Raw genomic sequence first — 14,673 nt, 5'->3', positions numbered from 1 at the left:
TGGTGGCTTGTGTGTTGCTGTGAGGCTGGAGGCTCTGTCACCAGTATTTCAAATACCAGCAGGGTCACCCAAGGTGGAGAGGTTTCAGCAAAGCTTCCAGACTATGATAGACTTAGAAGAAGGAAGTGCCCATACACTTCTCAAAGAATTGGCCAGTGAAAACCTTATGAATAGCAGTGAAATACTGTCTTATATATTACTGAAAACTTTATGAATAGTCCTAAAACATTGTCTGATATAGTCCTGGAAGATGAGCCTCTCAGGTCCGAAGGCACTCAAGATATGACTGGGGAAGAGCTGCTTCCTCTGAGCAGAGCCGACCTTAATAATGGGGATGGAGTAATGCTTTTGGGACCTCCATTTTCTAATGTTGCATGACTCAAAATGGGAAGGAATAGCTGCAAACATCCATTAATAATCAGAACATTGAATGTATGAAGAATGAATTTAGGAAAATCAGAAGTTGCCAAAAATGAAATGGAATGCATAAAGATCCATATCCCAGTGAGCTGAAATGGATGGGTTTTGCCATTTTGGATCAGACCACCATATGACCTACTATGATGGGAATGACCAATTGAAGAGAAATAGTGTGGCATTCATGATCACGAAGAATGTTTAAAGATCTATCCTGAAGTACAGTGCTGCCAGTGATAGGATAATATCCACACACTTACAAGGAAGACAAGTTAATAATGCATTATTCAAAAGAATAATGAAGATGGGGCAATCTACTTCCATAGTGATACTGCCTCAGAAACCCAAGGAGGGGTCGCTATGAGTTGGGTCCGACTTGATGGCACATAACAACAACAACAACAACAACAACAACAACCAACTTCTGCAGTCTGAAATTGACCAAATATGAAATCAAGATGTGTTGATTATTACTGGTGATTGAAATGCAAAAGTTGAAAACAAAGAAGAATCACTAGTAGTAGGCAAATATGGCCTTGGTGATAGAAATAACACTGGAGATTGCATAATAGAATTTTGCAAGACCAATGAGTTATTCATTGCAAATACCTTTTTTCAACAACACAAATGATGGCTACACATGTGGACTTCAGCAGATGGAGTACACAGGAATCTAGTTGACTACAATCTGTGGCAAGAGGTGATGAAGAAGCTCAGTATCTTCAGCCAAAACAAGGCCAGGATCTGGTTTTGAAACAGACTATCAACTGCTCATATGCAAGTTCAAGTTGAAGCTGAAGACAATTAAAACAAGCCCATGAGAGCCAAAATATGACTTTGATTATATCCCTTCTGAATTTAGAGACCATCTAAAGAATAGATTTGATGCATTAAATACCAATGACCAAAAACCAGAAGAATTGTGGGATGGCACCAAGAACATCATCCATTAATTTTCTGGTTACCTAGTGCCACTCTGATGAGAATAAACCACAAATGGGGTGACTTCAATAAACATGAGTTTATTCTCTTACAGTTTGGGAGGCTAGAAGTCTGAGTTCAAAGTGCCAGGCTCCAGGAGCTGTGTGAAAGCCCCTTGACCTTGGGCTTCAGCTCTGCCTCCTGCTCCCAGCCCACTGAAGCTGGAGGCTTCTTCACTCAGCTGCTGGCTGCTGAGGCTGACAAGCCCAAGGTTGACAAGTAAAAAGGCACAGTCCCAATGTTACCAAACCACATGGCAGGCCATTCATTCAAGCCCATTGAAAGTCCCAAGGTCGCCAGAGTGAGGCAGGCTGCTGAACAATGACTTGGCTACATGAAGGGTTCAAGTGTGCCATAAACTAGAAATGATTACCCAAGGTTGCTCCTTGAATAGAAGAAACAGACCACATCCCCTAGGGCAGCCACTCAGCTGCTCACCATGGAATTGATTCCACCATGGAATTGATTACCAGTCTCATCATGGGGAATACTACTACATCCAGCTGCCCAGCCGCTCAACCAGGCCCAGCCAAGTTGACACACAAAGTTAACTACAAGAATGAATAAAGCACAAGGCCATTAAAAAGACAGGAAAGGAAGAAAAGACCAAAATAGATGTCAGAAGAGATTCTGAAACTTGCCCATGAACACAGAGTAGCTAAAGCAAATGGAAGAAATGACAAATAAAAGAACTGAAGATTTCAAAGAGGAGCTCGGAAGACAACATTAATTATTATGAAAGGTAAAAAGACCTGGAGTTAGAAAACCAAAAGGGAAGAACATACTCAGCATTTCTCAAGCTGAAAGAATTAAAAAAAAAAAAAAAAATTAAATTAACCTTCGAGTTGCAATACTGAAAGATTCTATGGGCAAAATAATGAATGATGCAGGAAACAGCAAAAGAAGATGGAATACAGAGTCACTATACCAAAAGGAATTGGTCAGTGTTCATCTATTTCAGGAGGTGGCATATGATCAAGAACCCATGGTACTGAAGAAAGAAGTTAAAGCTGCACTGAAGAAATTGGCAAAGACCAAGTCTCCAAGAATTGATAGAATACCCATTGAGATGTTTCAAGAAATGGATCCCATACTTGAGGCATTCACTTGTCTCTGCCAAGAAATCTGGAAGACAGCTACCTGACCAACTGACTGGAAGAAATCCATATTTGTACCCATTCCAAGAAAGGTGATCCCACAGAATGTGGAAATTATCGGACAATATCATTAATATCATACACAAGTAAAATCTTGCTGAAGATAATTAAAAAATGGTTGCAGCAGTATATTGACAGAGAACTTCCAGAAATGCAAGCTGTCATTTAAACAGAACAAGGGGATACTGCATGGTTTAATATCAGGAAGGGAGTGCATCAAGATTGTATCCTTTCACCATACTTATTCAATCTGTATGCTGAACAAATAATCCAAGAAGCTGCATTATATGAAGAAGAACGTGGCATCAAGATTGAAGGAAGACTCATTAACAACCTGCAATATGCAGACGACACAACTTTGCTTGCTGAAAGTGAGGATGACTTGAAGCACTTACTGATGAAGATTAAAGACTTCAGTCTGCAGTATGGATTACAGCTCAACATAAAGAAAATGAAAATCCTCACAACTGGATGAATAAGCAGCATCACAGTAAATGGAGAAAAGATTGGAAGTTGTCAAAGATTTCATATTACTTGGTTCCACAATCACCATCAATGAAAGTAGCAGTCAAGACGTCAGATGATGTATTGCACTGGCAAATCTGTTGTAAAAGACCTTTTTTAAAGTACTGAAGAGCAAAATATTTTCTTGAAGACTAAAGTGTGCCTAACCCAAGCCATGGTATTTTCACTCTCTTCCTTTACATGTGAGGGCTGGACAATGAACAAGGAAAACTGAAGAAGAGTTGATACTTTTCAGTTGTGGTGTTGGTGAAGAATACTTAAAGTACCATGGACTTCCAACAGAATGACCAACCTGTCCTGGAAGAAGTGCAGCCAGAATGCTCCTTGGAAGCGAGAATGGCCAGACTTTGTTTCACTTACTTTGGACCATTCCCTGGGGAAGGATATCATGCTTAATAAAGTGGAGGGTCAGCCAAAGAGGGGAATGCCCTCAAGGACATAGATTGACACAGTGGCTGCAACAATGGGATCAGGGATGGCTAGGATTTGGGGGCTAGCACAGGACCGGGCAGTGTTTCATTCTGTTGCACACAGGGTCGCTATGAGTCAGAGTTGACTCTACAGCACTTAACACCACCACCAAACCAGTTGTGGGGGAGTCAACTTTGAGCTACAGTAACCCCTGTTTTGTCACCATAGACCTGTGCTCCATTGTGCTTTCAATGGCTGATCAGAGGTAGATGTTCAGATTTTTCTTCTGAGGTGTCTCTGGATGGAATCAAACCACTAGCTTTTCCATTAGAAGGCTACTTGTTTGCACTACCCAGGGATTCTGTCAATATATTTAAAAAACCAAAAACCAAACCTACTACCCTGGAGTTGGTTTCAACTCATAGCAACCCCCCCTTGGGTTTTCCAGGCAGTAACTCTAAGGAAGTAGATTGCCCAGGTTTGTGATCAAAGAGTGATGGGTTTGAATTGCCAGCCTTCCAGTTAGCAGTCAAATGCCTTAGGCACTAGGCCACCAGAGCTCCTACAACAGTTATGGGTAATGGGTATTGAAGAACAAACTAAAACTCCAAAGAGTTGACTTGCCCAAGGACATAGCTTGTAATTGGTGGAGGCGAGACTGGAACCCAGCTGACCAAACTCCACGCTTTAGCACGCATTGCGCTCCCGGAAGTCCCGCCCAAGGTGAGGGACTGAATCAGGAAAAGAGTGACTAAGAGCAAGCCGGAAAGGGAAGAGGCGCAGCCCGTTGAAGACGCTCTAGCTTTCGTCCTCCCTATGGCCCCCGCACGTTGACAGTCCAGTACTCCAAGCCTCTTCACTATTGGATGCGTAGCCTCGCATAGGCGGGCCGCTCGATTTGCGGCATAGTGATTGGCTAGATCCGCCATGCGGAGAGGAGCGGCGCGGCTGTCCTGGGGCACGCAAACAGTGGAGCCGGTCTTTTCCGAGCTCCGAGGGCGGCCGATGCATGTGGGCTCTCCGCTCGCTGCTGCGGGCCGCGGCTGGGCGCACCATGTCTCAGGGGCCTGCCCGCCGCCAGCGGCCGCCCAAGGACCCGCTACGGCACCTGCGCACGCGGGAGAAGCGTGGCGGATCGTGGGAGCCCGGCGGACCGAACACTGTGTACCTGCAGGTGGTGGCTGCCGGCGGCCGGGACGCTGGCGCAGCTCTCTACGTGTTCTCCGAGTACAACCGGTCAGTGCGCCACGCTTGACACAGGGCCAGGCCCCCGGCGCCCCTTTATCCAGCTCTGTCCCACCCCATCCCGCCGGACCCTCCGTGCTGTGCAGCCTGGGGCCATCGCAGCACCTCTCTGAGCTTCTGTTTTCTATATCCTAAAACCAATCCAAACTCACTGCCACCGAGTCGATTCTGACTCATAGAGACCCCCTTTGGGTTTGCGAGGCGGTAAATCCTTGTAGAGATAATTGCCCAGTTTTGGTCTTTTACCTTACACATGTGGGATTTCATTATTATAGCAGTTCTAGGCCTTTTGGTAGGAGCTCTGGTAGCATAGTGCCTAAGGCACTTGACTGCTAACCAGAAGGCTGGCGGTTCAAACCCACCAGCCAGTCTTCGGAAGGACGGTTGGGCAATCTACTTCCGTAGTAATACTGCCTCGGAAACCAAGGAGGGGTCGCGATGAGTCAGGTCCGACTTGACGGCACATAACAACAACAGCAAGAACAAGCTTTTTGGTGAATGGAAAGGGAAGACTTGACCTCTGTATGTCCATATGGTTTCTGGGGATCTGTGGAGACCTTCAGACTTGGGTTTCCCTAAGCGTCTTCTTCCCAATTCTTGGGCTCCAGGCTCCTTCTTAACCCATCCTGAACTATACTCTTTATCCCTTGCACCGTGAGGCAGGGGCCTCAAAGTTTGTGTGGAGAGTTGACAGAACTGATGAGGAGGTGATGGGAGAGTGATTTCTCTGGTCCCAGTACCAACTTACCCACACTTCCAGCCCCTCTGCTTCTGCTGAGGTGGGTTCAGAACCCAGCAGAAAAGCAGCGGGGTACAATGTAGATTTTCTTTAGTTCAGAATCTACAATAAAGTCTGTAATAGGTCTTAAAGATTTTACAGAACAGGATCTAATGAGTATTTGGGGTAATGCTTGCCTTGTAGGTATCTCTTCAACTGTGGAGAAGGCATTCAGCGACTTATGCAGGAGCACAAGTGAGTCAACCATTTTTTTGGGGGGGGTAGGTATGATTATGAGGTTTGAAAGCTGAGGTGAGAGACAGGAATGTTTTTATAGCTTAAATAGTCCCTGGTCAATTCATTTTATTCTGCTAAAAAATCTTCTCTTTCTTAGACTGAAGGTTGCTCGTTTGGATAACATATTCCTGACCCGAATGCACTGGTATAATGTTGGGGGGTTGTGTGGTAAGTATGATTTTTCCAGAGTTAACAGCTGGAGGGATTCTGGAATTTTAACCTGATTTGCCCCTTTTCTGCCAGTCCTACGACCCCAGAGGAGATAGAATTCTTTCTATGCCAGCCTGGTCAGCTGGATCTTGGAGCATCAAAAGCTATGCCTTAGAAGAACAGATTTTAACATGCATACTACCTCTATGTTTAAGTGGATTTGTTTTTAACATGATTATCATCCACGTGGTTTCTTGGGTTGCTGGGCCAGAGTTTTGTGGTAATAAACTGGATAATGTATTAGAGGTGATTACAGTAAATCTGTTTATCATTGAGACCATCAGCAGCCAAATGCAGACACCCACTATCCAGATGACTCTGCTGTTCATTTCCATCCACTAGGAAGGGCAAAAGAGCTCTGTTGGCACAGTGGTTAAAAGCATTCAGCTGCCTACCAGAAGGTGGGAGGTTCGAACCCATCAGCTTCTCCATGGGAGAAAGATGATGCAATATGCTTTTGTAAATATTTATAGCCTTAGAAACCCTACAGGGTAGTGCTAATGAGTCAGAATTGGCTCAGTAGCAGTGGGAGGAAGGGCAAGACTGTATTACAGCCAAATTCTGTAAGCTTCACAATATGCTAGAAAGGAGTGGAGCTTTGGACCCATTCAAGATTGAGACTAGGGCTAGGGTACAAAATTTAAAACCACTGTACCACCCTGAGAGTGAGCACCTCTTTAAATTGTATGCCCTAGATGCTCTGGTAGCATAGTACCTAAGGCACTTGACTGCTAACCAGAAGGCTGGCGGTTCAAACCCACCAGCCACTCCTCGGAAGGAAGGTTGGGCAATCCTACTTCCGTAGTGATACTGTCTCGGAAACCCAAGGAGGGGTCACTATGAGTCGGGGCCTACTCGACTGCACATAACAACAACAAACGACAGATACTTCACACTAATATCAGTCCTGCCTATCCTACAAGCATTTAGAAGTATCTGATGGCCCTCTTGTCTTAGGCTAACATCACTTCTACTCTGCACATTTTCCCAATCACTATTTGGAAGTTTGAATGAGAACAAGTAGATAATTGCTGGATAAATGAAGGCTATTTCTCCTGGCTGTGACTATAGATCTATAGGAGGTAGGGGAATTCTATAGTTAACAAGAGATTTATGTTACAGGTTTTGATTTTATTCATCCTTTTTTAGGAATGATTCTCACTTTGAAGGAAACTGGGCTTCCAAAGTGTGTACTTTCTGGACCTCCACAACTGGTGAGTGTCTCCTAGGAGTCAGCAGTCAAACTCTAGTCCCCCTCTCCCTTTTAATGTTAGTAACAACAATTAACTTCCATTTCTGCAAAGTGGTGTTTTTCAGAGATAACTGGTAGTATAGTAGTTGAACACTTTACCACGCAAGCTGAATAGACCTGAGTTCAAAGCTATCCATTGTGTGACCTTGAATTAATTCTTTTACTTTTCTTAGCCTCAGTTTCTTCATCTATAAAATGGCTATAATGTTTCACAGAGTTGTCATTAAGGATTAAATAAGTCAGCACATGTAAAGTACTAAATCACTTCATCAGATGTTTTTACCACGTAGGCACTCAAGAAATGGTAGCTCTTGTTTTTGTATAAGAAGCCCTGGTAGTATAGTGCCTAAGGCATTTACTGCTAACTAGAAAGTTTGTGGTTCAAACCCACTAGCTGTTCCATAGACGGAAGATGGGGCAATCTACTTCTATAAAGATTTAATATCTCAGAAACCCAGTGGGAGTCACTATGAGACTGAATCGACTTGATGGCAGTGAGTTTTTGTTTTGTATGTTTATTACATTGTAAACATCTATCTACCTTCCAAACTAGCCACTTCTGTGAATTTGTGCCCAAGAGTGCTTCTGCCTGCATGCATTGTTAATGCCATACTATTGAATACAGCTGTTCACGTCCTAGTTCTTAAGAGGAAAGGCAGCCAGTCACCAAATCCCATTAATTCTGTCTCCAAAATACATCAAATCCATCCATTTTTCTCTATCTCATCAAAGCCTTCATTATTTTTCACCCAGTATGCTACAGTAGTCTCTGATACCCAGGCTTGTCTTTAATCTACCTACCACACAGCAGCCAGTGGACCTCTTTAAGATGTAAGGTGCATGATTTTTTCAGAATTGATTGAATTCTGCATTTAAGGTCTGTGCATCTTAATGTATGTTAAAAAAAAAAAAAAGATGTAAGCATGCCATTTCCCAACCCAAATCCTTCAAGGGCTTTCCATTGCAGTACAATCCAAACACCTTTAATATGGCTGCAAGTCCTAGAGCTCTGGTAGCGTAGTGCCTAAGGTACTTGACTGCTAACCAGAAGGCTGGCGGTTCAAATCCACCAGCCACTCCTCAGAAGGAAGATGGGGCAATCTACTTCCGTAGTGATATTACCTCGGAAACCCAAGGAGGGGTCGCTATGAGTCGGGTTCGACTCGACGGCACATGACAACAACAACAACAGTCCTAAAGACCTTGGCCCTTACCCATGCTTCTCTCTGTATTCCAGTCACCAAGTTATACCTGCATTGGCTAACTTTTTTTTTTAATTTTATTGTGATTTGTGTGAAAGTTTACAAACCAAATTCATTTTCCATACAGCAGTTCACATACACTTTGTCTCATGACATTGACTGTAATCTCCCACAATGCAACAGCTCTTCTCCTACTTCCTCCCCATAGCCACCTCTTCCCTGTGTCCTTCCCGCCCATGCCCTCCTGCCCCTCAAGCTGTTGCCGTGTGCATACACAGCCCTTCTATTCTGTGATTGATCTCTCCAAGGAGTATATCTACCTAGTATAAATGTTCAGCTCATATACCTGTGTTTTGTTTGGAAGCCACAGGAGTAGGTTCAATTCCAGACCTTGAAGGGCAACTGGGGACCATAGTCTCGGGTTCCACAAGGCTATATCAGACCAGCAAACCTGGTCTCTCTCTCTTTTTTTTTTTCTTTTTATGATTTTGAGTTTTGTTTCACATTGTTCTCCTGTTCTATCCAGGATCTCCTACATAGATCCCCCTCTGAGTAGTTGACAGTGGTAGCCGGGCACCATCTAGTTCTTGTGGTCTCATAGTTGTATAGGCTGAGGATCACATGCTGTACCAGTCCCTTGGACTAATTGTTTCCATGAGTCTTTGGTTTTCTTCATTTTCCTTTGCTGTGAATGAGGAGAGACCCATCATTGCCCATCTAGATGGCTGCTTGCAAGCTTTTAGGATCCTAGTTGCTACTCATCAAAGTAGGATGTGAAACAATGTTTTTGTGTAGTATGTTATGCCAATTGAGCTTGATGTCCCCTGCAACCATGGTCCTGAGTACACTGGCTAACTCATAGGTCTTCTATCATTCTGTACCCCAGTGAAGCCCCTTCCCATCTCAGGACTTTCATCCATATGTTAATTCTTTCTAGAATGCTTCTTATAGAGTCTGTGGGTGGGGTAACGGCTTAGTGCTTGATAATTAACTGAAAGGCTGACAGTTCAAACTTACCCAGAGGTGCCTCAGAAGAAAAGCCTGTCAGTCTGCTTCTGAAAGGTCACAACCTTAGAAATCCTATGGAGCAATTTTACTCTGAACCACATGGGGTCATCATGAATCAGAACCAACTTGACAGCAACTGGTTTAGTTTATTTGGTTTAGAGTGCTCCTTATTTTCTCATCCCCTGCCTATATCCTGACCAATTCTTTAGGGCTCAGTTAAAAGATCGTTTGCTCAGGAGCCATCTCTGACTGACCCTGCTTTTTTTTTTTTTTTTCCGTTTTTTTGGCAGAGCACGTAACCACAATTGCATTAAGTGACTCTGTTATCATTTGTTTAATATTTGCTTCCTCCACTGAATTCTAAGTTTCAAGGAGCTAAATCCTTGGCATCTAACACATAGTGGGCATGCTCAGTAAGTATTTGTATAAATGAAGTTCAAAATATTTATTAGAATTTGTTTTATATTTGTACCTACTGTTCCCTCTGTGGACTTCCATATATTGTTACATTCTGCATTTGTGTAACCATAACTGCTCATTTCTTTCTTTTTCTTTTTTAGGAAAAATATCTTGAAGCTATCAAAATATTCTCTGGCCCCTTGAAAGGAATAGACCTGGGTATGTATGTAAGCTCTGGTGGTGTAGTGATTGAGGCATTTGCCTGCTAACCAGAAGTTTGATGGTTCAAACTCACTAGCTGCTCTATGAAAGAAAGATGAGGCAGTCTGCTCTGTAAAGATTTATAGCCTTGGAAACCCAGTGGGGGTCGCTATGAGTTAGGGTTGACTTGATGGCATTGAGTTTGAGTGAATTTATGTTTTGTGACACTGACTCATTATTCCCCATTTCTTTCTTATATGTGCCCCAGCCTCTCAAATTATGATCCATAAAAACTGACCCAAGTCAAACCTTAAACACTTAATCAACATAAGAGAAATTTCAAAATATAGCCAGAAGCACCTTTCCTACCTCCACCTTATTCCACCAAAATATAGGCTCAATAGGCATGCCTGCTCTGTCATGGTCTCCAAGCACCAAGGCACTTTCCCTAGTCCTTGATGTGGTTCTGATAGTTGCTTTGCTTTGGATCCCTGAAGTGGAAAGAGGCAATACAAGTAGAGAGATGTAGAGGTTTTTTTTTCCTTCTTGAACCCTGAACTTCAGCTATAGCTGCTGGTAGCATATGGCCTCTTGGTGGGAAGAGACGAAGCCATAGATGCAGGCAGGGCTCATCTTGGGGCCTGTGTACATCTTTGGCTTATGAATGTACCTTGTTAATAGGAGCACTGATATTTTAAAAAGTATTTTAAAAATAATCTAGTTACCACTGAGTCTGTTCTGACTCATGGTGACCCCATGTGTGTCAGAATAGAGTTGTGCTCCATAGGATTTTCAGGGCTAATTTCTCTACAGATGGCTAGGTTGGGTAGACTTGAACCTCTAGCCTTTCAGTTTTCAGCCAAGTGCATTATAGTTTGCACCACCCAAGGACTCCTCAGAATGTATACTGGCTCTTACAGCTGAGGTGATGAACATTTTGGCCTCATAATGTATGTGTTAACTTGTTCCTCTTAAATGAGTATCGGTTTCTTTCTAAAGGTTAGTCACTAATGATAACAACATGTTTTTCTCTTGGATGAGTAAATATTGATGAAAATCCAATTTTTTCCTAAAAATTTTAATCTATTCAGAAATTCACATTCTAGTAACAAATTCCCACCAAAAATGCAAGGCAACTGAGTTGCTTGTGATTATAGATCTTAGAAGTTAGTTTTCATACATGTCTTCATTAATGCAGTCGTGTTTTCTGTTTCATCTTTAACTTAGCTGTGCGACCCCACTCTGCGCCAGAATACAAAGATGAAACCATGACAGTTTTCCAGATTCCCATATACAGTGAGTATAAAAGTCAAATTTCCGAGGAAAAGGCGGGTGAAGGTCCTAGGTTGTAAGAAAGGAAAATGTGCGTGAAGATAGAAACTATTTGAGTATTTGCACTGGGTACCCTGTTTTGGGCATGATAGGAAATTTAGCAGGAGTTGAGACGTGGTTCCTGCCCTGGTTTGTGGAGCTCACAGTCCTGTGGACAGACACATTTAAGTCACGTGTGATGACAGTGATTATACTTCGGAATGTTACATACTGGGTGCTGTCAGAAAGCGGACTGTACTTTCGTTTTGTGAAAGTATGCTCATTCATTCCATGGGCTTTATTTGCTACAGCTGTAAATACCTTCCTTTGATGAGAAGACCTGAGAGATGTGCTTAGGTGAACATTAAATATGGATGACATCCTAAAGGAAGTTAGGGTCAAAAGTTCAGACCAACATTCTCAGGTACCAGGGCCTCATGCTATGGCTTTGACTTCTAGACACAGACAGCATGCATATCAGGTCCAGTTTCATCCTTGAGTTTGGCTGACACGTTCTGTGTCAGGCTTTACTTACATGTGGATAGAATTCCGGGCAGTTGGTACTTTTCCTTGACAGAAATCAGAGAAATCCCACACCTGTCTGGAGATGAGACATATGCTGCCTCTTGGGTGGAAGGAGGGAGGGAAGTGAGGGGTGTGGCCAGAGCCAAAGGCACTAGTGCTTCTAGGCCAGTGAGAGGACAGGTCTGGCTGGAATTGTCCTTGCCTGCTCCCTCTGGGTCAGACATTTTCTCTGACCTCCTTGCAGCCCTGCGTCCATGCTTTGGCTGACCTGTGCACCGCTGTTGTTCCAGTCTAGCACCCTTTCTTCCCTCCATGGCCCTGAATAGTTTACTTTTTATATGCATTTGCAATCAATACCTAACTCAGTCAGTTTTGCTGCTTGTTGTTTTCCTGGTACCCAATAGGCACTAAATGAATGAGCAGACTTAGAGGAGCAAGCAGGAGTTCTGTAAAGACCAGAAGCTGTGCTCCAGCTTCTTAGAACATTGAATTATTATTATTATTTTGACTTGAAACTAACAGATTGCAAAATAAGATGCTTCTTAAAACAATGTATAACCTTCAGACTTAGGTCTGTTTATTTGGAGTGATGAAAATGAATAAACCAGCCTATAGCCTTCATGATTTTTAGTCAGCAAACACTTGAGTTCGTGCTACAGACAAGGCTCTGAAATAGGAAGAAACAGAAAGATGAGTAAGATGTAATTACTGTTTGGAGACTAGTTGGGGAGGCAACTGATTATTTTCTGCTCTAAAAGAAAGCAGGCTGAATTTAACTGGCTTGCTGGCATTCACACACGTGAACATCTGGGCTTTGGCTGTGAGCTCACTGTGTGTGGTGTGTAATTTGATTGTTTCCTGCACTGACCAGGTGAACAGACTTGTAGAGACCACCAGCCAGCCCAGACACTGGAAAGACCTCCCAGCAGGCTCAGTCCAAAACAGTTGTCAGACTCTGGATCAACTGAAAGTAAGCATTACTTTCCAGATGGTAGTGGTTGGTGCTTCAGAAGGACTCTGGGAAATCACTTGCATTCTCTTAGTTCTCTCCCTTTAATGCTCTAAACTAGAACCATTATTAAAAGAAATCATGTGTGTGAGAGCAGATAATTTGTTATTGGCATGTTCTTCTTTGGTCTTTGGGGAGAATGAGAAAGGTTGTGGCAGGACCTGTGCTTTTTTAAAGGCCAGTGTGCAGCCCTGGGTAGGCCCAACACTTTGTGTTCAGTTTATCCAGAGGAGAGCAGGTTGTGGGAAATAGCATTTTTCGTTAATGCAACTTTTACTGTTGATGAGAAGCTGTAACTGCTAAGCTGACAACACAGACTCATACCAATCAATGGATTAGCATCTGTTCTTTCAGAATGACAGCCTACTGGGCAACTAACTTAAAATGATAAGAGTAGGTGTCTCAAAGGGGTTAGACTACTTCAGGATACTCTTGTCCATTTTGGAAAAGCAATGATAAGTCCCTTTCTGGCCTGAGGTTATATCTGTCTGACGTCCAAGGAGAAGCTGAGTCTGTGTAAGCTGTCCTTTTTTGAATAACATGGGGAGTGTGACACCCACCTTTTCTTTGCAGCTTTTTTATATTCCATGCTGTTTCATATATTCTAATACTTGTTTCTAAAACATATTACAATTTAATTTTCTCTTTTCTATGTAAAGTGTGTTCTGATTTTTTTAAATTTCACTTGCCATTTTTAAATTTTTGTGGTTGGAATTTGTGTTTTACTCAGATCTTAACCTACGTACTGACAGTACTTTTTCTCCCTTCCTTAGTACTTAAAACCTTAGTACTTTTTCTCCCTCCCAGAGGGAGAAAAAGGTCTGCTTGAGAATGTTAGTATATTCTTCAGCCTGAGATTGGGAAGGTTACATCCATTTAATTTTTGCTTAAAGTCAAATTAGGTATTAGATGATCAGCTAGTTGTGACACCTATGCAAACTTCCCGTTTACGTTGTTATAACTAAGTTTGTTTGTCTTCAGGTGTTAGCCAGAAAATGGATGGCAGGGACCCTTCCTTGGTAGTAGCTTTTGTCTGTAAGGTAAGAGAGCCTTTCTGTTGGGTTTTAAGGGCACATGTACATGATAGCCAGTGTGCTAGTGTGTTGATGGCCTCTGGTTAGCACTTGTTCATTAATTTGAAGGTAGCAGATTTTAAGTTGCCTATGCTGAGAAGAAACAGAGACATTTCTCAAAATACCATCTATACTGTTTTATCCTTTCAAATTCTTTTCAAGTGCTCAGTCAGGCCACATATTCTTGTTTATTTGGTTGTGATTGGTCCTCCTCAATTTCTGGAATAGCTACAGGCAGCCTTGTTTGTCCTCTTTCAAGTCAGTTAGACCTTTATTTGACTCCTTCAACTTCGTTTTATTTTGTTTCATTTCACTGTAGTTGTTAAGGTTCTGACCTTGTGATACTGCCTCAGAAACCCAAGGAGGGGTCGCTATGAGTTGGGTCCAACTCCATGGCATGTAACAGCAACAACAGCATTCATAAATGCCTAGATCTGTAAATGTAAAATTGGCCAAATTCTATTAAAATAATTTATTACAATAAGCTATTTTTAAGATCAGAATATTTTTAATAGGACTTTGCATTAAAATTTCTTTATAGTACTTCACCTGCTGTGGATACTTTTGTCTAATCTGTGGTGAGAGTACATTGTCCTTTTGTAAGTCTTTTTTTTTTTTTTTTCCATGTGAAGCGTACAATTTTTTTTTTATTAGGATTTGGGTGAAGATTTACAGAGTAAATTCACTTTTCATACAGCAGTTCACATATACTTTGTCTCATGTCATTGACCA

General features: G+C 42.4%; 1 protein-coding gene across 1 annotated transcript in view; it reads left to right on the top strand.

Annotated features, from left to right (window-relative positions):
• The first annotated feature begins 4,500 nt into the window (after positions 1-4,500).
• Positions 4,501-14,673, top strand: part of ELAC2 (elaC ribonuclease Z 2) — a 51,102-nt gene continuing 40,929 nt past the window's right edge. The window contains exons 1-8 of the mRNA XM_007948056.1: positions 4,501-4,727; positions 5,659-5,709; positions 5,849-5,919; positions 7,111-7,175; positions 9,984-10,041; positions 11,251-11,319; positions 12,731-12,850; positions 13,850-13,908. Of these exons, the coding sequence (XP_007946247.1) occupies positions 4,501-4,727; positions 5,659-5,709; positions 5,849-5,919; positions 7,111-7,175; positions 9,984-10,041; positions 11,251-11,319; positions 12,731-12,850; positions 13,850-13,908 (720 nt within the window). The remainder of the gene's footprint in view (positions 4,728-5,658; positions 5,710-5,848; positions 5,920-7,110; positions 7,176-9,983; positions 10,042-11,250; positions 11,320-12,730; positions 12,851-13,849; positions 13,909-14,673) is intronic.

The sequence above is a fragment of the Orycteropus afer genome, unplaced genomic scaffold (genome assembly GCF_000298275.1).
Source record: "Orycteropus afer afer isolate SDZICR_OR568_19922 unplaced genomic scaffold, OryAfe1.0 scaffold00199, whole genome shotgun sequence".
Classification (NCBI taxonomy): domain Eukaryota; kingdom Metazoa; phylum Chordata; class Mammalia; order Tubulidentata; family Orycteropodidae; genus Orycteropus; species Orycteropus afer.
The sequence above is the reverse complement of the archived record's forward strand: the minus strand, read 5'-3'. Positions and strand labels throughout refer to the sequence as shown.